Source organism: Spinacia oleracea, chromosome 5 (genome assembly GCF_020520425.1).
Source record: "Spinacia oleracea cultivar Varoflay chromosome 5, BTI_SOV_V1, whole genome shotgun sequence".
NCBI classification, from domain to species: Eukaryota; Viridiplantae; Streptophyta; class Magnoliopsida; order Caryophyllales; family Amaranthaceae; genus Spinacia; species Spinacia oleracea.
The window spans coordinates 34354084-34375997 of record NC_079491.1 but is presented as its reverse complement, the minus strand read 5'-3'; the positions used below and the strand labels follow the sequence as shown (position 1 = coordinate 34375997).

The window sequence follows — 21914 nt, the reverse complement described above, 5'->3', positions numbered from 1 at the left end:
ATTCTATCAAAATTTGTGTCCAATTATTATTTTAACTAATTAAATTTATTGAGTCATTTAGACTCTCACACTTTTCCATTGGGGCATTAAAATTTTCTCATTTCCCAATATCAGAATTTTGATAAAAGTGAAAAAATTATAAATAAACGTAATTTTTCTTGCTTAAATAAAAAAATTGAGGAATCTCGATGCAAATTAATTAACCGTTAAAACGCGTGAAAAGTACCAAACATAAAGAACAAAAAGAGGACGAAAAGAGTACAACTTTTAACAAGATAAGTAGGAACTTGCAAAGTCACTAATAGCACCATCAATGGTGAGTTGCTTCTAACTCACAACACCTTCTCTCCTACTTGTGAGTTAGCTCACTATTGAGGAGGGTGACTCACAACAAGACCATAGCAAGGGGATGCAACTTCTGAAGGGGGACCTGACGCGCGGGACCCACGTTACATCCATCTTAAATCTTAGCCGTTAATCGCTGAAATTTTAAAAAAAATAATTAAAAAAAATTACCTGACAATTCTGACGCGCGTCAGCAGTACTTTGAGGTCCAACCAAAATTCGCCAAGTGTCCCTTGCTAGAATCTTTTGTTGGGTTTATTTGATTTCAACGGTAAATATTGGCATGAAACAATATGACAATACAACGGCTATTATTTTTCACTCATTAATTTTATAACGTTCACTTGATAACTTATTTAAATTTTTTTCAAAAAAATAATTACACCAACGGGATTCTTGTTATTTTATCTATAAATAGAGCCTAATATTGATATAGTTTTGCATCCTTTAAATTTTACCCTCTCTTTATCATTGTAAAATCAAATTTACATAGTATTCACATATAAATATATTTCGTAATTATGGATCTTAATAATCCTAATTACGAAAGTGGTTCCTCTCAAAATAATCAAAATTACCGATCTTCCAATTCTCCAAATTTCCAAATTAATTTTCCTTTTGATCCAAATAACCTTACTAATCCAAATGCTCAAAGGATGTTATTTTATAACATGCCTAACCAACCAATGCATCCAAACCAACAATTTGTACAACAATTCCCAAATCAATTTTCAAACCCAAATTTCCCACAACAATTCCCAAATCATTTCCAAATCAAAATTTTCCCCAAATTCCCCAAAATTATCCATCTGGTTTTATGTTCCCAATGTCACAACAATATGGTGTAAACCAAATAATTCAAAACAGACCAACAACTCCCGGGGGAGAAAGAAGCAGTAACCTAACCCCACCCGAAGATCCAAGGGGTTCACAACAAGCTGGTAATGATGTTGATGGTGCTAATGATGATGCCGATGATGATGTTGTTGAAACTCCATATGAAAGCAACACCATTGTGTCGAGAGAAAAATGGGGTGCAAAAGAAGATGATGCACTCATATCAGCTTGGATAGAATGTGCAGTTGAAGATCCAGAGACGGCAACGGATCAAAGTTTGGCTATAATGTGGAGAAACATTATGGCCTTGTATGATCAAGCTAGAGAAGATATTCCATCCACCATGCGCCCTAGAAGTTTGAGATCTATGAAAAGTCGGTGGGGAAGAATAAATAGAGATGTGAGTACATGGGTTGGTTGTTATGGTGAGGCAATAAAAAGATATAAGAGTGGCACCAACACTCATGATGAGATGACTGAAGCTCATGAAATATATAGAGGGACGTGTAATGGTGCACGCTTTGGTTTAATTGGTTGTTGGGAGATGTTGAGAGACTTAGACAAATGGAGACCAATAGACCTAGAAGTACCTTCTAGTGGTGGTGGCAATTCGAAAAGATCAGAACCTGATACTCCAACTGATGAAGGTCCAATAACTCGTACTCGTCGTCGTCGTCCTGATGGGGTGAAAAAACAAAAAGGAAAGGTAAATCTGTTGCTAGTTCCGGTATTCAAAATGTTGGTAGTTCTAAAATTCAAAATTTAGAGTCTTTTACTCAAGCCTTGTCAGAGATGAATGTGATAAAAGGAAAACACAAAGATGTTGACGAGAGGCGTATTGATGTAGCGGAACGTATGCTCGAGTATCAAAAGGAACGAGATGCCATCAAAGCTCGGAAAAAAGAGGGGGAAAAGAGGTTCAAGTTATTCAGTGTCCTTCTTGCAAAACCAAATCTATCTGAAGACGAAAAAGAAAATTATCTGAAATTAAAGCAAGAATTTGCACATCTTTTAGGCTAGTGTAGGCATCAATTAAGTTAGCCAAACTATCTATATTAGTTTTAATTGATGTAATGTTACCTTTATTGTTTTAAATTTCCTTTGTAATATTTTATTGTTATTTCTTAATGTAATGAAGTTCATATTTTTATTATAATTTCTCTATTTCTATTAACTTTAAAAATTATTTCTTGCAAATAATAATATCATTAATACTAACTCCACAATGAGAAATATTCTATACACCTGCAAAATTTACTGCATGCTACATTGAATTGTCACATTTGATACATTGAATTGTCACATTTGATACATTGAATTGTCAGAAAATTATCATCTTTTACAGTTATGTTTGCCCATACATTGAATTCTCACACAAAAGAAATCTACAAACCTGATCAGAAATCTAATATTTTGGAGTTGGTTCCCCATTTATTTATTTATCAATGAAAAAAATCTGTAAACCTTATCAAAAATCACATTTGTTATACTTTTGTGCCCGTACATCATAAACAATAGTTATTTGCTTTGAATTATTTCACAAGGTCTATATAAGGGGGTTTTACTTCATAGTTCAACACACAAATATAAGTATCATTTCTGCAACAAAACACTCTCCTCCTCTCAACAAAAAATATAACAAATGAACTCTGATTCAAATTCTTCTAGTTCATCTAGTTCAGGGTTATTTGACTACATGGTGAACGACTTTGTAGAGTGGCATGAATCAATTACTGAAAGGCGAAAAGAAGATGAATTGATCGAGGAAGCGATCTATGCATCTGTTGTTCCCCTGGTAACCTCTACTTATCAGGTCCCCTTCACTCCTGAACCTACGTACCAAAGGGGGTATGTACCAAGAGATCGAGAAGATGCTGATGTACGACTATATAACGACTACTTTAGTCCCCGACCATTGTACACAGACGATATGTTTCGCCGACGATTTCGCATGCGTAAAAATGTGTTCACACGCATTGTTAACCAGTTAAGAGAAAGTAATGTTTACTTTCAACAAAGGCCAGATGCCACCGGAATACTAGGTGCATCCCCCCTCCAAAAATGCACTGCAGCAATTCGAATGTTAGCATACGGTACATCAGCCGATGCAGTTGACAAATATCTTAAACTCGCATCAAGTATTGCAAGGGAATGTCTCTCTCACTTTGTTGAAGGGGTCGTCTCTGAATTTGGACCGGGGTACTTGAGGAGGGAGAATACTACGGATACTGAGCGACTCCTCCGCGAAAGTCATATTCGTGGATTTCCTGGCATATACGATGGGAAGCATTGATTGCATGCACTGGGAGTGGAAAAATTATCCACGTGCATGGAAAGGAATGTATCAAGGGAGAAGTAAAACATCGACTATAATCTTAGAGGTTGTTGCTTCACAAGACTTGTGGATATGGCATGCTTTCTTTGGTACACCAGGTTCTTGTAATGATATAAATGTCCTCCAGCGGTTGCCGGTGTTCTCTGATATTTGTGAGGGTAGAGCTCCAGATGTTAGCTTCAATGTCAACAGAAATACATACAATATGGGATATTATCTTACCGACGGTATCTATCCAAAATGGGCAACATTTATCCCAGCAATCAAACATCCACAAACCGGTAAGCATAAATTATTTACCAAGAAGCAAGAGAGTTACCGAAAGGACGTTGAACGTGCCTTTGGAGTGTTACAAGCTCGATTTGCAATAATACGTCAACCAGGTCTAGCTTGGTCGATTAAATTTTATGGAAAATCGTAATGGCATGTATTATCATGCACAATATGATTGTCGAAGATGAGCGAGATGGATATTTGCATTACGATGCATCGGAATTTATCAATGACCAACCTCAAAATGTAGTTGGATCATCAAACGGTAACAACAACCAACCATTTCCCGTGAGAAATGGACGATTAGATAGGCCCAATTTAAGTGGTTACATGGCGAACAGAAATAATGTTCGTGATAGGGAGACCCATATTGCATTAAAAAATGACTTGGTTGAGCATATATGGGGTCGTTTCGGCAACGAATGAAAAGATTAAGAAGACCAAAGTCGTTGTTAATGTAGATTGTATTTTAAATGTTTATGCATTTCGTTGTTTTATAAATTATGTGATCTAAATTTTATGTTATTTTAATTTTCATTCGAATTCAAAATAAATAAATTAAATAGCTTACATAATAAAATGCTTTAATTAAAAAATAATAATTAACGATGTCATTAGTTTTATTAATTAATTATGTAAGCTCAATAATTAAAAATAATTAGTACTCCCTCCATTCCTTTTTGTTCTTCCCATTTCCTTTTTTAGCATTTCTTTTTGTTCTTCCCCTACTGAATCTTTACTATTTTTGGCCATAGTTTTTTTACCAATTTACCCTAAGATTCCCCACTATTTACAAAAAATACCCTAAGATTCTACCCTTTCCCACCCACTTTTACCCCACCCACCTTATTTAATTAATTAACCTAACCCCACCCCCCTCCCTTTATAACCCGTCCCTATCTCACAATCCCTCTCTCACCTCTCATTCTGATTTCTCTCTCTCACCTCTTCGGATCTCTCTCTCTCTCTTATTTCACTCTCTCTCTCTCTTAAAATCCCTCCCCTGTTCTTGAGAAAACCCTAGGTTTTCCGCCTCTGATCTGGGTTTTCCTCTCCAAATCTCGCAAATCTGAAACGTTTTCGCCGAAAAACGTTCATAAAAATTACTCGGATTCATTTTCCGATCAGATCCCCTCTATTTTTGTCCCCTTTTTGGTCCCTAATCGTCGCTGATCTCTGTTTTTCTGGTACTTTATGGGTTCTTCTTTGTCTAGAACTCGAGGTGATTCTGGGGTGGGAACTTCTGGTCAAAGAATCCCCGATTCCAACTGTGATTGGGGATCCAAGTGCAACTGTCCCAATAACGAGCATTCCTACTCCGCCGAATATAAAAACAATCTGTATTTGGCCCAAAAAGAAAATACGAGTACTCGAAACTATTTGGAAGAATGGTTTCGGAAGAGGGAAGTGGAGCCAGGAGAGGAGGTTGAGTCAAAATATGACGATCGGAAACCCACTCCCTCAGATCTGCGTTTTTTCGGTGAAGGAGATTCCGATGAGGTATTACTTTTGATTTTTTGCGATTTTTTAAGGGTTATTGATGTCGGTGTTATTAAAATGGTTTGATGATTGTTTGCATGTCTAAAAAAGTGGGATTTGATAAATGTTGGATTTATTTGGAGTATTGTTCATTAAACTCGGATTATTTTTTGGATAAGTTGGTCTGATTTCCCATTGCATGTGTTAAAAATGCAGATCTGGTATTATTTCGAATTTTTTGGGAATTTTTTGGAGATCTGTTGGATTCATTCGGGCTTTTTATGTTATTCTTTGCTCTGTTTTCTCATTGCATGTTGTTAAAATTGAGTTCTGATTGTATTTTGTGCTCTGTTTTTTCATTGCATGTTGTTAAAATTGAGTTCTGATTTTATTTGGAGCTATTTGGAAATTATTTGAAGAAAATCGGAATATTCATGTGTTTTGTTGATCTGTTTTCCCATTGCATGTGGTTAAAAATGGGATCTGGATGTATTTGAGATTTTATTTCACAATTTTTGGGTAAAAATGGGATCTGGATGTATTCGGAAAATTAGTTGGATTTTAATGGAATTATTGTGTGATTTGCTCTCATTTATCTCATTGCATGTGGTAACCTAGGTGATCTGAAATTATTTCGCACTTTATTTTGAGTTGTTTGATGATATCTGATTTTAATTCATGGTCCCCTGTTATTTTATGATGGCACTAATCATGTTGTTTGTCCCCTATTGATTGCAAGGAACCAAGTGGGTCTGATTCATTTGATCTGGTGTATGTTGGAGAGTGTGAAAATGAGAATGCTGATGCTGTTGGGTCTCCAGGACAACTTTCATCTGGTTATCCCTCCTCAAAGAAAGGAGAAAAGGGAAAAAAATCGGCTTCAGCGTCTGATGATGCTTAGATAAGTCTGTCTCCTTTCTCCCTTTTTTCATTTTATTGAATGCTGGCTAGCTGTGGAGTCATAAGGTGGATGCCAACAACTGTGATCTGTTGTTGGCCAGGGGTGTTGTTGTTTGGATGATGATGTTGTGATTAGTTGTATGGATGTTGATGTTAGATAATGATGTTATGATATTGATATTGATAATGATGATTGGATGATGGTGTTTCCATATGGTTATGAAATTTTGTGGAATGTTGTCTGTGTGATGAACATGATTTGATGGCTTAATGTCCCCTGTTTTATGGTATGTTTTGTGTATGATAAATATGATGCTTTGGTGAGTATGAGATTTGATCAGTATAACTATGTTTTGGATTAGTAAAGGCATGAAATGAATATAATTTGGGGATAGGGTTTGAGTTATTTCAGTCCTCTCAGTGTGGCCTGGTGTTGAATGCTTAATGTCCAAGCATGTCCCTTAAGGATACAATAATGTCCCTTTATTTGTTGTGATCGATGATGAGTCTTTTTTTTGCTGAGGAACAAGTCCAACTAACCACAAATGCTCGTGCTGCCATTAGTATCAGTAATGATATTTCTCGGGCGCTAAGTGTTTGTGGTTTGGAGTTGTTTCAATGATGCTTGGGGACATTCTGAGATCAATATTAGGAGGTTTGTGATCTTCAATGATGTGATTGTTGATATTCTGAGATCTTTGTTTTGATAATTGTCCTTTAACTTCTTTTGTCGAACGGAGTGAATGTCATTTCACACAATGGAATGTGAATATCAATCATTCCGTTCGGCAGAAGAATGTTAAAGATATGATAGTATTGAAACTACTTGATCAATGATGTGTGTCAATATGTCTGAGAAATGAAACCCTACATGTTAATGATCTGTTTAATGCTTCATGTCCCATGAATCAGTGGAGGTCTGTGATGAGTCTTTCATTTGATGAGGTTCAAACCCTATGTTTTGATCAGTTCATGGTGATCTGATGCATTGTTGATTGATATTGTTATGCTTGATCTGTGATGAGTCTTTCATTTGCTGAGACTCAAACCCAATGTTCCAATAACACTTGTGCACCATTAGCATCATTGATGCTCTTCCGGAGCTAAGTGTTAGGGGATAGGGTTTGTGTCAATGATGCTTGGGGACATTCTGAGATCTTATGTCAGGTTAGACAGGAGAGGCAATTCATGTATTGCAAAACATGTATAATGTGTTTCTGATATTCAATGAAGTTAGTGTTTCTGATCTGTGATGTATGTGTTGATAACCTGAGATATTTGATTCTAAACATGTCCCTCACCACCAATCACCAAAGGGAATACAGATCATGTCACATCATTGATTGATCTAGTATCCCCTTTGGTGAATTGGTGGTGAGGTTGTAAATCATTTAGAAACAAATCTGTCAATGATGTAAAACAACTTAACTGAGAGTCAATGATGTTGCCTTGTTCATTGCTTCCTTGTTTTTGCTGCTTTGTTCTTGTTTCCTTACCATTACATCTTTTGGCACATCGGCATCCAATGGGGAAGAATTTCCATCTGAAAATGATGTGATATGCATTCTTTCCATTTGGATGCCGATGTGCTTAGAGATGTGATGTGAAAAAGTTTTTGTACTTATGCCTTGTGATCTGTGATGAGTCTTCATTTTATGAGTGTCAAACCCTTTGTTTTTCAATCAAACTCATGCACCATTAGCATCCATGATGTTTTTCAGGAGCTAAGTTTAATTGGAAAGGGTTTGATTCAATGATTTTTGGGGACATTCTGAGATATTTATGAATCTTTGTTTATGTGAGGCATATTCCATGTGTTATCAATGATGAATTGATTGTTTTTGTCAAAATTACATCTTTTGACGCATCGCTTTCAAAATGGGAATAATTTCCATCTGAAAATGATGTGATATTATTATTTATTTCCATTTTGAAGCCGATGTGTTTAGAGTTGTGATATTGCAAATGCTGCCTTGTTCTTAAGAACCCAATGCTGCCTTGTTTATAGTGTTGCCAATGCTGCCTTACCTCTTGTGCCTTGTACTTTTTCTGCCAATGCTGCCTTGTTCTTGTTATGTACTCATTTGATGTTTATTGCCTTGCCTTGATTACTATACATTGATGTGAATAAGAATGATGGAAAAAAACTTTACTAAACTTAAACATGAGATTCATTCATTGATGCTTCCAAAAGATATGCTTACAAAATGTTTTGCCTACATGTTATGCTTGCATTTAAGCTTACAAAAGTGACACATTGGTTTTACTTGTCAATTTAAAAACATGTCCCCAAAACACAAAAAGTTATCTAATTGTTTTCACCTTGCTTCACTGGTTTGCTTTCCATTCATCATAGAGTTGCATGCATTCATTAACTGCCCATATAGGTGCCTTGACTTGCTCTGGCAGTCTGCCTTCATCTTCTAAAATCTTCTTCTTGTTGTGTGGAAGTTGGTAATCATTGTTGCCTTTGTGTTTTAGAATCTCATTAGAAACAAACTGTAATGTCATCCACACATTAGACAATGTCTTAGGATGCAACTCATTAAAAGAATCATACACTGCTCCACTTAAGTCCTCCACAGTTTTAGGCATTTTCTTGTGCATAAGTGATTGTATTGACCTGAAAAATCCCAAGTCCAAGATGTTGCAATCTGGACTGTTTGCTGGCTGTTGAGTCAACACAAAAGTGAACCCATCTTGTTTGTAGTGTAGTTGCCATTCAGGATCATTTTGCAATATATGTGCCTTTGCATTATCTTGAATGATATAGATGACCTTTTCCCCTTCATGTGGTGGCCACTTTGCCTTGATTGCTGGAATTAGCATGTTGATCATCATTGCCCTTGTTTCAATTTGATTCACAGACTTCACTGGCTTTGTTTCAATGGTCCCCTTTACCCTGTTTTTTGATGTCCTCTTGGCTGCAACTGCATTTGTGAATGGAAATATGCCTATTTTACCATCAAATTCACAATTCCCATTTTCACCCCACCTTGGTCTGGCTACTGCTGCCATGAACATGAATTTTGGTATCTTGGTTCTTGAACTTGCACTTCTATGTGGATAGGGTTCATTGTTTGCAAGATAAACTCTCTGGTTTTTTTGAGTCAAATAAAACCACTTCTCATCAATATGAATGAAGTCATACATGCTGTAATATGTTGGTTCTTGTGGTATAGTGTAATCCATTATTAGTCTGAGTACCCACCTCATCCTTGCCATTTTGCATGCATCTGAAATGCCTGGATGCAAGGGACTTGAGTGTGGCTTAATAATTTTCCTCTTGATGAGCCTCCATACTGTTGTTGGTCCCAAATTGAGAATTCTTGCAAGATCTACAATGCATGTTCTGTCCCCCATGGCTATTTGTGCAATAGAGTCATATGTGACTTGAACCTTTTTCCTGCCACACTTGTGATACTTACTTTCCACCACATATGAATTCAGTGCTGCCTTCTGCTTCTTTGCTTTGTCCCATATTGACCCTATGGTTTTTCTGTTGTAATCAAATTCTATGGCTGCATCCCTTATTGTCCCAAACAAAAGAGTTTCTGAATCTGGAATTTTTCTATTCAGCAGGTACACCAAAATTTCAAGCCTCAATTCATTATTTATTCTAGGAGTCCTAGGCTTATGATGATCTGTTCTGGGTGTTGCTGTTTGATGATGAATTGGTGATGCATTTTCTGATGGTGGTGGAAAGTTCAAATCAAAAAGAAATGGTACCTCTTGAAAGTTGGTAGTTTGCTGCTGCCCTTCCCCTTCTACTTCTGGTACTTGCTGTACATATTCAGTGCTGTTTGGTACATCTTCATTAAACCCAATGTCCCCAAAATCAGCAGCAGTATTTTGAGAAGCTTGTACCAAGTCAGCAGCATCATCACCTACCTCTGAGTCAGAATCGGAGTTAATGCCATCGCCTTCATCATCAGAAAATCCGAGGAAATCGTCATCCTCTTGATCTGAAGCCATTAAGTCCCCTGTTTTTTTGCTATTTAATGCTGAATTGAGGAATAAATTTTGGTGTTTTGCTTGTATTTATTGAACTTGGTAAAAGTCAGATTTTGGTCTTTTGTGGGGGGAAAGTGACCCTATTTATAAAGGGAATTCACTATGTCAACCCCTCAAAAATTTGGAGGGAAATTAAAAATCCCCTGTTTTTTTATTTGGGGGGAAAATTTGGAGGGAAAACTGAAATCAATTGTTTGGGCTTAATTTCCAGCCAAAAAAAACGTGAGTCATTGTATGATTAAATCTGATTGGTCCATGTAACAGCTGATGGGTCCCATACCCCATGTGACTGAAATTTTTTGCTGATTTCTTTCATTACTTTAATAAAATATCTACTTTTCTCCCTATTAATTAAATACTTTCTCTCTCTTTACTTTATTCAATTTCTTACACCCAATCATTATTCTTACACCCAATCATTACTCATATCCCAATACAAACCAAGATTCAGTTTTCTTAAACCACACCCAACATTCTTTAGGGGAAGAACAAAAGGGAATGGAGGGAGTAATACATAAGAGAGAGAATGAATGGTGGGGTATTGATAAAATTAGGAGAGAGAGTGGTGGGCAACCTCACCATTGAATAAAATAAATGAGGTGACTCATAACAGTGACTCAAGATAGTGGAAAGTGATGTGGATGATGATGTGGAGGAGAGATAAGATCATATATGATTGTGAGTAAGTAGGGTAGTGACTTACCACTACTCATGCTCTAAAGATCTAGATAGTGGGCGTGTTCGGCGGTAGCGTTTGAGGTAGCGGGTAGCGTTTTGACCTAGTCAAGACGCTACTTGTAAAATTTGTAAGTGTTTGGTAAAGTAGCGATTTAGGTAGCGGTTAGCGGTTGAGGTAGCGGTTGGGTAGCTTTTGTCAAACGTTAAAATTAGTAGTGTTTAAGGTAGCGGGTAGCTTTATACAAATTTATAATATAGTTTTAAATAATATTCTTGCTTTTATTTTTATTTTTATAATATCAACCGCTACTTTTACCGAACACTCATATTAGTTACTGCTACTTTGACAGCTAACCGTTACCCGCTACTATTCACCGCTACTCGCTACTTTAACCGCTACCCGCTACTCAACCGCTAACCGCTACCGCTAATTTTGCCGAACAGGGCCAGCAATTTGAATAATTTAAAATTTTCTAAAAAATAAAATATGTAAAATGAAAAAGCTCCTTTCTTTCTACGCACGAAAGGAAGCCGTACCTACTCATCTTACAATTCTTACCCCACTGAACTGCAACCTCTATAAATATCTCACCTCCTCTTTAACTCCTTTCATATTATTCGTTTTCTCTCTCCTCTCTCTCACCGCTCTGCAATCTTCTCTGCATACAATCCACAACAAGCTATATCAATCAACAACAAGCTATATCTATGGCGGATCATGCTGAATCTTCCGAGTAAGTTTTCCATCGTCAATTATATCGAATTTCTCCCCAATTTCACAAACTTCAGTGTTCCCTGAATTTCGATGATTTTGATGCAATTTTCTTACTATTATGTATTTTTTCATGAAATTTTAACAGTAAGGGCGCGAAAAAAGACTTTAGTACTGCGATTCTTGAGCGTAAAAAGGCTGCGAATCGATTGGTTGTTGATGAAGCTGTGAACGACGACAATTCGGTTGTTTCTATGCACCCTGATACCATGGAAAAGCTTCAGCTCTTTCGTGGTGATACTGTTCTAATAAAGGTGATTTTTTTTTTATTTTTTTTTATTGAAATTGTATGTATTATGTTGTTTTTATGATTACACTCGGTGATCATAGTTTCTTAGGGTTCTGAGAAATGTGCGTTTATTGATGTTGTTTTGTTTTGAATTTCTTTGTAATGATTGTTATTGGTGGAGGTATTTTGGATTATATTATGACAAGTGAGGAGGGTAAGGATATAATTTTAGGTTTATCTAACAGAATTTATCGAAGGGCTTAGAGTGTTTGGTCGAACAGGTGGTTTTGAACATTTGAATTAGAATTAATCTCTCGTGGGTTTGTTGGTGTTCTTTCTGATGAGTTTTAACCAATTTCTGGTACGGTTGGTTTGAGGGTTTTGGTCAAGGAATTTGATTGTTCAAATGCTAACTTGAACACTTTGCTGGATACAAATGGAAAGGAAAGAAGTATAATTAACATCCTCATGGGAGGTATGGGTGTTTGAAGATGAAATGGTTAAGTGAGTTTATGTAGTTTCCCTAGTTGGATTAGGGATCTTTGTGGGTTCATCGTATAATGCGTTCCAAGTTCTGTTCGGTGTTTGGGTTCTAGGGTACATTATATAGTGTGTATATTGAGCCCCTTCTTCAGAAAGGCGAGTAAGGGTCGAGGCCAATTGCCATGTTGAGTTTATTTTGGATCAATTTAGGCTTTGTTTTTTCAGAATTGTTTGCAATTTCTAAATACCCTTATGAAAAATCTAGATAAATGCTTTTGCTAAGAATGGATCACTAGTGTTGTTCAATTTGGTAAAACCTGTAGAAGTTAAATGGTCTCATTCTTCATTTATGAAAATGAGAAACACGGGGAGTTTATATTCTTCTTTATATGGCTCAGGTGTATTCAGTTTCTGTAGGTTTTTGTCGTTTAATGGTCTCTTTCTCCTCTTTGTCAAAGGGTGAGAAGGAGAACACTGGGAGTTCATCAATATATTACTGTTGGTTTTTGTCCAGTTTGGAGGTTTGATTTGCTGGGTGTTCCATAATTATCTGTAATAATATTGGAGAGCTAGAGTAGTCTAATATTCTGATACTTACTGCCCTGTTCATGTTTTTATGAGTGAAATAAATGCTTTCTGCAGTTCTGACTTCTGTATTTTGTCCGGGTGACATTTCCAGGGAAAGAAACGAAAAGACACAATTTGCATTGCCCTTGCTGATGAGTCTTGTGAAGAACCTAAGATAAGGATGAACAAGGTTGTGAGATCTAACTTAAGGGTGCGACTTGGTGATGTAATATCTGTACACCAATGTCCTGATGTGAAATATGGGAAGCGTGTCCATATTCTTCCTATTGATGATACAATTGAGGGTGTCACTGGGAATTTGTTTGATGCATACCTGAAACGTAAGTTTCCATTTTCCATAGCATTGAAAATTTAATAGTACTAAAGTTCTAGCTGTGTGAATGATATTATCGTAAAATGCTGTTAAAATTGCAATATAATTTTTATTTTCTGCATTTTATCTTACTCCCTGCTTGTTTTGCCTATTCTTGATTGCCTGTGCTCTTCATTTAAAACCTTCTGTCAACATGTAGTTGCATGTTTTTCCGTGGAAAATTAGACAGGAGTCACAAGCATATCTAGTAGAGTAGTTAGGATTTACTGTATTACTGATCTTAAGAAGATCAACCTCCCATAGGAGTCTCAGAAGTTGCTTGTTTTGTTTATATTTGGAGTTTGGATCCTCTCTGAGGTGAACTCCCATAGATTCAGTGCAAGCTGAGGGCTGAATGAGCTTACTAGGCTACTAGCTCAGGATCAACTTATTTCTTCTTTTGATAGACTACTAGCTCAGGAGCAACTTATTCCCTTGGGTAGTAAGTAATGTGTGCCAATTTTGGTACAATACGTCGACCATTCATAGAATTTATAAATTGTTTAGCATAAAGGGTTTTTCGAGCTTTTAAATATTTTTTCACCAAAGATCCTTCTTATTCTGCTTGTTTGTTGATGCTTCTCAGTTGTCACCTAAGTTGCCTTACGTAAATAGCACTTGTGTAGCACGTTTGAAGTTTACCACTCTTGTGCTGCTAACATTACTTTTGCTGTCTGGAAATAATTGTTCTTATCTAAAAATCTTTTCAAATAGTTGTACCTGTCTTATTCTGTCTCAGTTAAAATTAGTTTAATTTCTCTTTGTAAATCCAACCAAAAACTATTTTTTCTTTTTATAGAAAACATATCTTTTTCAAAACATCCCAGAAAATTGTACTGTGTTTATGATTGTATGACTGTTTTCTTGGTGGAGGTACCGAGGTAGTATTTTCCAGTCTGTTTATTACCAGTTGTGCTCATATAGAGGCTTTAGAAAAATATCAATCTATATGTTTCAAGTCGACATTCTTGATTAAAATGGCTTTAATTCTTTACATCCTTCTTTATTATGTCTGGTTCGCCAGCTGGAAGATAGTTTCTAAACAGACTTAAATTTCTCTAGGAATTATATTTATGCCCCAAGAAAATTTAGGTGTTTGGTGAAACATTATGATTCCTTTTCTTTGGGTAGTAAAGAGCTGCACATTCTGTCATAGAAGTCGGTATAGTGAATTAGTGATGAATGAAGAGAGTTTGAGGGCGGAGTCTAGAGGAGAATTTGTGGAGTTTGGACTTTGGACTTTGGAGCAAAAAGGAAACAGAGGAGAACCAGACAATCAATCTTTACTGGGGGAGAAGTAGAGAAAAGGGAAACACAAAAAGGTAATTAGAGCAAAAAGAAAACGGAGGAGAACCAGATAATCAATCTTTAGTGGGGGAGAAGGGGGGCAGAAGTAGAGAAAAGGGAAACAAAAAACAAAAAACAAGCTAAGTGCGACTTGCTTTGTGTCACAAATCTTAAAAAAAACCTATATCTGATATTTTTGGCTTAGTTTCTTTTCATTATATGTCCTTGGGAGAAAATATTCTGATTTTGGATACTAAAATGGTATGATATTTGGAGCTACAACTTGTCTTGTAATTCCAAAGATTTCAATAGCTAGCTGATTTTGTGACTTTTGAGATTATTGTAAGCCAAAGGGGGAGGGTAGAGTTGTGATAGTCAATAGACAAGGAGAAGTAATGCCATGGAAAGGATGACGGATAGTTTACAGGAGGGGCATGATTCATAAATACCCCCTGCTTTGCTTTTCTAATCACTTATGTACTTCTGGCCTATGTTAAAGTTGCACTCAAAATCTACGTGAATCAAATGGAGAACTTACTTGTGATATGGAGTTGTCCAGCCTGCTCTAGGTGTCCGCTACTTGTTAAACTTTTGTTATAAAATTGTTTGCCTGTAAATTTTATTAGGAAGTCTTTCATGTTAATCTTAGATACTGCTTATGGTTATGTGGCAAGCATTTGTACTTGTGGTTGAAACTATGTTATTGGGACTCGAGTATTCGTTTCCAACTCGGCTATTCTATGAAATATTTTCATGGTTTTGGCCCGAAGTAAAGTGTCCAAATGTCCTAACCATATTTGAGTATTGAGTATAGTGCTTGAAGTAAAATGAAGAGTCCGATTAAAATGGGGGTGTTTATAAGGGGTAACTTGCTGAGTTATTAATTTTAATTAGAACTTGAACTAAGAATTACTTACTAGAGTATAAACTATAAACTATATGTCTCTAATTTTATGTATCTTTTCCTGATTAGGTGTATTTTGACAATTCAAATATTTATCCCTTCTTCTGGTCATTGGAGAGAAGGATAGTAGGGTGTTCTTTGCACGAGTACCTTAATAAAAATATCCCCTAGAACCTGGCTGTCCCCCCCCCCCCCCACCCCTCTTTCATTTCCTGATTGTTTATGTACTCGCTCCGTCACAATTTAATCGGCGTAATTCGTAATAGACTTTTCACGGAGTTTTATGCGATAAGTTATTGTAAGCTTATCTATTATGGTTTAATACTCCCTCTGGCCTAATTTAGTCGTCGTAATTTCGTTTTTCGTCCATCCCAATTTAATTGTCATATTTCTTTTATGACATGGGCTCACTAATATTTTATTACCTCTCTCTTCCCACTACCAAAAGTTATTGCCCCACATCCTCTCACATTCAATTATAAAATTCTCCCACTATCTCCCACTATACCTACTTTTCTATTAAAATATAATAGATTAACCTATAATAACTTATTACATAAAACTCCATTAAAAAATATTACGACGATTAAATTGCGACGGACTGGCGGAGGAAGTAGAAAAGTAGGTATGGTGGGAGATAGTGGAAGAACTTTTTAATTGAATGTTAGGGGATGTGTGAACACACCTTTTGGTAGTGGGAAGAGAGATGTAATAAAAATATTAGTGGGTCCATGCCATAAAAGAAACTATGACAATTAAATTGGGAAGGACAAAAAAGAAAATTGCGACGATCAAAATGGGATGGAGTGAGTATTTATTTGCTTAATGGGGTAGGGATGTATTTTGTTTTAGTTTTCAAGCTTCTCTTTTTCAGAAATTACTTTTTCCGATCACCCCTTCTTTCCATTGGTTGCCAATGCCCCTTTATTTATGACAAACCCAACACTCAACCAAATGTTTTTCCACCTAACATTTGTATGATGATAAATTCTTATCTTTTTTTGTTGGCCCTCAAGGTTTTACCCACGGGCATTATATTTTACCTCATCTCTTTAGTTTTCTTGATTTATGTCCATGATTGTAAGTAATGCCTTCAGCTGTGTAGGGAGTAGTTTTCTCTATGGTTCATCCGGAGAATTGTTATAACAAGTGTAAGATTGATAACAATTTGATTTGATCTCTGTGATATACATGCATTTACGTGTCCTTTCAGTACACAAGTTGTCTAGATCAATATTTTAATCTATTGTGGTTTGATAAATTTTAGAACAGTAGCGGATTTGTGTGCTCATATAACTTGCTGGTCCGTAAGTAACTATGTTTCAGTTTGCACATTAGTTGAACAATTGTATGATGTACTCCCTCAGTTCCTTACTATTCTACTTGCCGAAGGCTCCCGCTTCTAGGAAAGTTTGAAAAAATTGAGTGAGTGTAAGAAAAAGGGGGATAGCAACTGAGAAGTGTAAAAAGATCGATGGGTGTAAGAAAAAGGGGGATAGCAACTGAGAATTGCAAAAGATTGATGGGTGTAAGAAAAGAGTAAATAAAGTAAGAAAATGTGAGTGGAATGGTCAAAACCAGTGTAACATAATTCGCTTTTTCAATTCGCGGTTCGCCCAAAATGGGACAAAAATAGGCAAAAATCGACCATAATTCGCTCTTTTCGGATCGCGATTCGGAGGGCGATTAGAGAATTATGTAACACTGGTCAAAACATGTGAGGAAAAGGGGTAAGATAATAGAAGGTAAGGTTAATAAAGTAAGAGAGAGTGAATGGGAACGTATAAATGTGTGAGGAATAGAGTAAGCTATACAAGGTGTTTGCCAAAATTGAATAAAACAGAAGGGAGTAGAACTTTGTGAAACAACCCAAAATTGTAAGTGAGTAGACCATTAAGGAAGGGAGTACTAATGTTTTGCTACAGTCCCGTAGGAAAAAATTGATGTTGTGGCCGCGATCATGGTAATGGTGGTTGTGTTGAGCAGCATCATTGGTTTTATGCCACACTTCATTTTATTCATGAGATTTGGAAACATAATATTTTTAATTAACTAGATTAAGTCCCGTGCATGCACAAATATTCTAAAAATTATTTGGCTTATTTTTATAATATATTTGACTGAAATATTTCTCTCCCCGAAGTTACTTCGTAACTAATATATCTTGGAACATACTCATTTAATCATCTAATACGTAGTATACAATTTCTGTCCTATCCCGTTTACATATTTTTATATGCTTCATATGCTATTTTGACCAAAATATTCGATACACTAATATGTGATTTGACCAAAATATTGAGTAAATATATTTTCTATTATTTATATAACGGTTTGACTAAAATATTACTAAAATTCATATTTAATAAATTATTATTATGTGGCATGTATTATTTCCATAATCCATAAACAAATATATTTCGACACATAAATAGTAAATAAAAAAGGATTGGAAGTAAAAAAAGAAAATGAAGTAGTGATTTTTTAGGAAAAAAGTTGTTTGTGGGAAAATTTTGCACTGGGAAGTGACACATGTCACTCTTGGTGTCTGTTTTAGTAAATGTAATAGATAAATGAAGTAAATCATAAACTTATCCGAAATATGAGTTAAATTTATTTATACTCCCTTTGCAGGAAAATGAGCTGTTGTATTTGGGTTAGTTTCTCTCTTGTTAACCTAATCCTAATTAAATATAATTACATTTTTTCTAACCTCTCTTTAGTACTTCTTTCTCGTTGGGTAGGAGCTTCGGGTAGATAAGCTTTTTAGTGGGACTAGTGAGGGGAAGCCAAGTTTTCTTTTTAAGTAAATGCACACTTAAACATCAATATATAGAAACAATGAAAAAGCCTAAAACATGAATTAAAATAGAATGTGCAGTATGTGAATCTATAGTATCTAATCACTTCACAGCTTTACGGAATATGGTTGATGATGAGGTAACATCATTATTTATAGTAGATGTTGCTGTGTGATTTTTTATATGCATGCTATGGAATCGATCATCAGGTAACGGCAAGTTGAAAATCCTGTATGTAACACACTGACAGCCATTACATAATGTGACAACCTTGATATAGTTCTGTGTAACCATTTCCAGTGAGCTTAGTTGCTGAACCTTTTTTGTGTATGCTTTGCAGCGTATTTTCTGGAAGCTTACCGGCCAGTGAGGAAGGGAGACCTGTTTCTCGTGAGAGGGGGGATGAGAAGTGTTGAATTCAAGGTTATTGAGACTGATCCTTCTGAATATTGCGTTGTTGCCCCGGATACTGAGATTTTTTGTGAGGGTGAGCCAATTAAACGAGAAGAGGAGGATAGATTAGACGAGGTTGGCTATGATGATGTGGGTGGCGTCAGGAAACAGATGGCCCAAATCAGGGAGCTGGTAGAATTGCCATTGAGACATCCGCAGTTGTTCAAATCTATTGGTGTCAAGCCACCAAAGGGAATTTTGCTTTATGGACCACCAGGATCAGGAAAGACTTTGATAGCCCGGGCTGTGGCAAATGAAACTGGTGCATTCTTCTTTTGTATTAATGGTCCAGAGATCATGTCAAAATTAGCTGGGGAAAGTGAAAGCAACCTCAGGAAAGCTTTTGAGGAAGCTGAGAAGAATGCTCCATCCATAATTTTTATCGATGAAATTGATTCAATTGCTCCCAAGCGAGAGAAAACCCATGGTGAGGTCGAGAGGCGTATTGTTTCCCAGCTCTTAACCCTTATGGATGGGCTTAAATCACGGGCACATGTTATTGTTATGGGTGCTACTAATCGTCCAAACAGCATTGACCCTGCACTGAGAAGGTTTGGTCGATTTGACAGAGAAATTGATATTGGTGTTCCAGATGAAATTGGGAGACTTGAGGTTCTACGAATTCACACTAAAAACATGAAGCTTTCTGATGATGTATGTGCCTTCCTCTTCTCCTTTGGACGCTAATCTCAAAATTATCTCTGGTACAATACTTCAAATTTTGATTCTTTTTATCAAACAGGTTGATTTAGAAAAAATTTCCAAGGAAACACATGGTTATGTTGGTGCCGACTTAGCCGCCTTGTGTACTGAAGCTGCACTTCAATGTATCAGAGAGAAGATGGATGTAATTGACCTGGAAGATGAGACTATTGATGCTGAGATCCTTAATTCCATGGCCGTTACGAATGAACACTTCCATACTGCTCTTGGGCAGAGCAATCCATCCGCTTTGCGTGAAACGGTTGGTTTATGTCATACAAGTATTTAATTAGTAACAAATTCCTGTTTTGTTCATTGTCGTTTTCATTATGTTTATGTTTATGTATTGTCAGGTTGTGGAAGTTCCCAATGTCTCTTGGGAAGACATTGGTGGCCTCGAAAATGTCAAAAGGGAGCTTCAAGAGGTACTTCCAGTTTCTTTAATTGCCCCACTGTTCTTTATATTTTATACTGTGGACTTAACACTTGCTATATTCCTATTGTAGACTGTTCAATATCCTGTGGAGCATCCTGAGAAATTTGAGAAATTTGGGATGTCTCCTTCCAAGGGGGTTCTTTTCTATGGGCCTCCTGGATGTGGAAAGACTCTGCTGGCAAAGGCTATTGCCAACGAATGCCAGGCTAACTTCATCAGCGTGAAGGGGCCTGAATTGTTGACTATGTGGTTCGGAGAGAGTGAAGCTAATGTTCGAGAGATTTTTGACAAGGCCCGCGGGTCGGCGCCGTGTGTTCTGTTCTTTGATGAGCTGGATTCAATTGCAACTCAGGTGCGCATATTGACCTCTTTGTCTGAATTTGCCTTAATGATTTCTTATCGTTTATGGATGGATTTGGTGTCTTTTTTTGTGTAGAGAATAATTTTTATTTAATTCACTCTTCTTTCCTATGATTATCACAATTTGATGTTTGAAGCCCAGGTTAACATTTGCATATAATTTATTGCACATATTTTCCCACATGTTTTCATGGACAGGGAAGGGATTTAAGGCGCATTGGTGTAGTCTAAAACTGGACTTGGCACAATATTGCTAAGTGGTTCACAATTTATAATATTTTCTCTTTACAGGATTTCAATGTTAATGCAGTCATTAATTGGAACTTTGCGTTGATGAGTTCACGATTGCTTATGCCAAGACATTTGTGGTTCTAGGTTTGGGGGGGGGGGGGGGGTTGGATCTTTATTGTTTAAATTGCAATATGAATGTCATTGCTGTATATTGCATTTCAGATCCCATTTGTTCTTGCATTTATAACTGTGGTTGAGTTTTCCCATTGGTCTATCATGACATCTTCCTACACAATTTTTTATATTTTAATATTAATAATGGCAGTTTTGAAATGTTAGTAACTTTTCATTTTGCGGTCATTCTGGCTGAATCAAGTGTGGTCTGTGGGTGTGTGTATGCAGAGGGGAGGTAGCACAGGTGATGCTGGTGGGGCTGCTGACAGGGTTTTGAACCAACTTTTGACTGAAATGGATGGCATGTCTGCTAAAAAGACAGTTTTCATAATTGGAGCGACAAATAGACCTGATATTATTGATCCAGCTCTTCTGAGACCTGGTCGTCTTGATCAACTAATTTATATTCCTCTTCCAGATGAGGAGTCCCGTTATTCAATATTCAAGGCTGCCTTGAGGAAGTCCCCTATTGCCAAAGATGTTGATATTAGAGCACTTGCAAAGTACACTCAGGGCTTCAGTGGGGCAGATATCACTGAAATATGTCAGCGGGCATGCAAATATGCAATCAGAGAAAACATTGAGAAGGTAAGTAGTGATTTTGGTAGAATAAGTTTAGTTGGTTTTATTTCTGTATGTGTTTAATCTAAGGGTGTATTTTGAAATACAGGACATTGAAAGAGAGAGAAGGAGAAATGATAACCCTGAGGCCATGGAGGAGGATGTGGACGATGAAGTTGCTGAAATCAAGGCTTCACATTTTGAGGAATCCATGAAATTTGCCAGGAGAAGTGTCAGTGATGCTGATATTCGTAAATATCAGGCCTTCGCTCAGACCTTACAGCAGTCTAGAGGATTTGGGACTGAGTTCCGTTTCGCCACTACCACTTCTGGGACTACCACTACAGACACATTTGCTGCCTCTGCTGGTGGAGCTGATGAAGATGACCTCTATAACTAGGTCTCTCTTTTGCATCCGACCAATATTATGTAAGAGGACGTCTATAATCTGGTTTCTTCTACTGTAACGGTTTGTTTTTTTATCAACCTGTAGAATTCATCATAGTATTGAATTTGGTTGATGGGAGTAGTTAATGTGAATTATCGTAGACTTGTTAATATATATAAGATGACAAGTTGCTTTTGCTGTGATTCTACTTGTTTCGTTTAATTTCTTGTCTATCTTACTGTGGTTTGGGGAGAACTGTAGACCAGTATATCAAGTTGGGTCTGCTGTCTCAGGGTTATCATTTCTCCTGATTTGGTATAAAATATTATCTT

General features: G+C 36.6%; 4 protein-coding genes across 4 annotated transcripts; all 4 read left to right on the top strand.

Moving 5' to 3' along the window:
* The first annotated feature begins 1171 nt into the window (after positions 1 to 1171).
* Positions 1172 to 1948, top strand: LOC110802142 (glutathione S-transferase T3-like). The gene has a single exon (XM_056829519.1). The coding sequence runs from the start codon at positions 1172 to 1174 to the stop codon at positions 1946 to 1948; it is 777 nt and encodes a 258-aa protein (XP_056685497.1).
* An 876-nt stretch (positions 1949 to 2824) lies between these two features.
* Positions 2825 to 3475, top strand: LOC110802143 (uncharacterized). Its single transcript, XM_022007572.1, has one exon. The coding sequence runs from the start codon at positions 2825 to 2827 to the stop codon at positions 3473 to 3475; it is 651 nt and encodes a 216-aa protein (XP_021863264.1).
* Positions 3476 to 3479: 4 nt separating this feature from the next.
* On the top strand, positions 3480 to 7422 carry LOC110802144 (uncharacterized). The gene is made up of 3 exons (XM_056829518.1): positions 3480 to 3798; positions 5005 to 5130; positions 7403 to 7422. Exons 1-3 carry the CDS (start codon positions 3480 to 3482, stop codon positions 7420 to 7422), a joined length of 465 nt encoding a protein of 154 aa, XP_056685496.1.
* A 4013-nt stretch (positions 7423 to 11435) lies between these two features.
* LOC110802154 (cell division cycle protein 48 homolog) lies at positions 11436 to 21785 on the top strand. The gene is made up of 9 exons (XM_022007586.2): positions 11436 to 11595; positions 11722 to 11887; positions 13025 to 13253; positions 18618 to 19384; positions 19473 to 19694; positions 19786 to 19857; positions 19939 to 20220; positions 20862 to 21221; positions 21304 to 21785. The coding sequence occupies exons 1-9, from the start codon at positions 11570 to 11572 to the stop codon at positions 21592 to 21594; spliced, it is 2415 nt and encodes an 804-aa protein (XP_021863278.1). The 5' UTR covers positions 11436 to 11569; the 3' UTR covers positions 21595 to 21785.
* Positions 21786 to 21914: the final 129 nt, after the last annotated feature.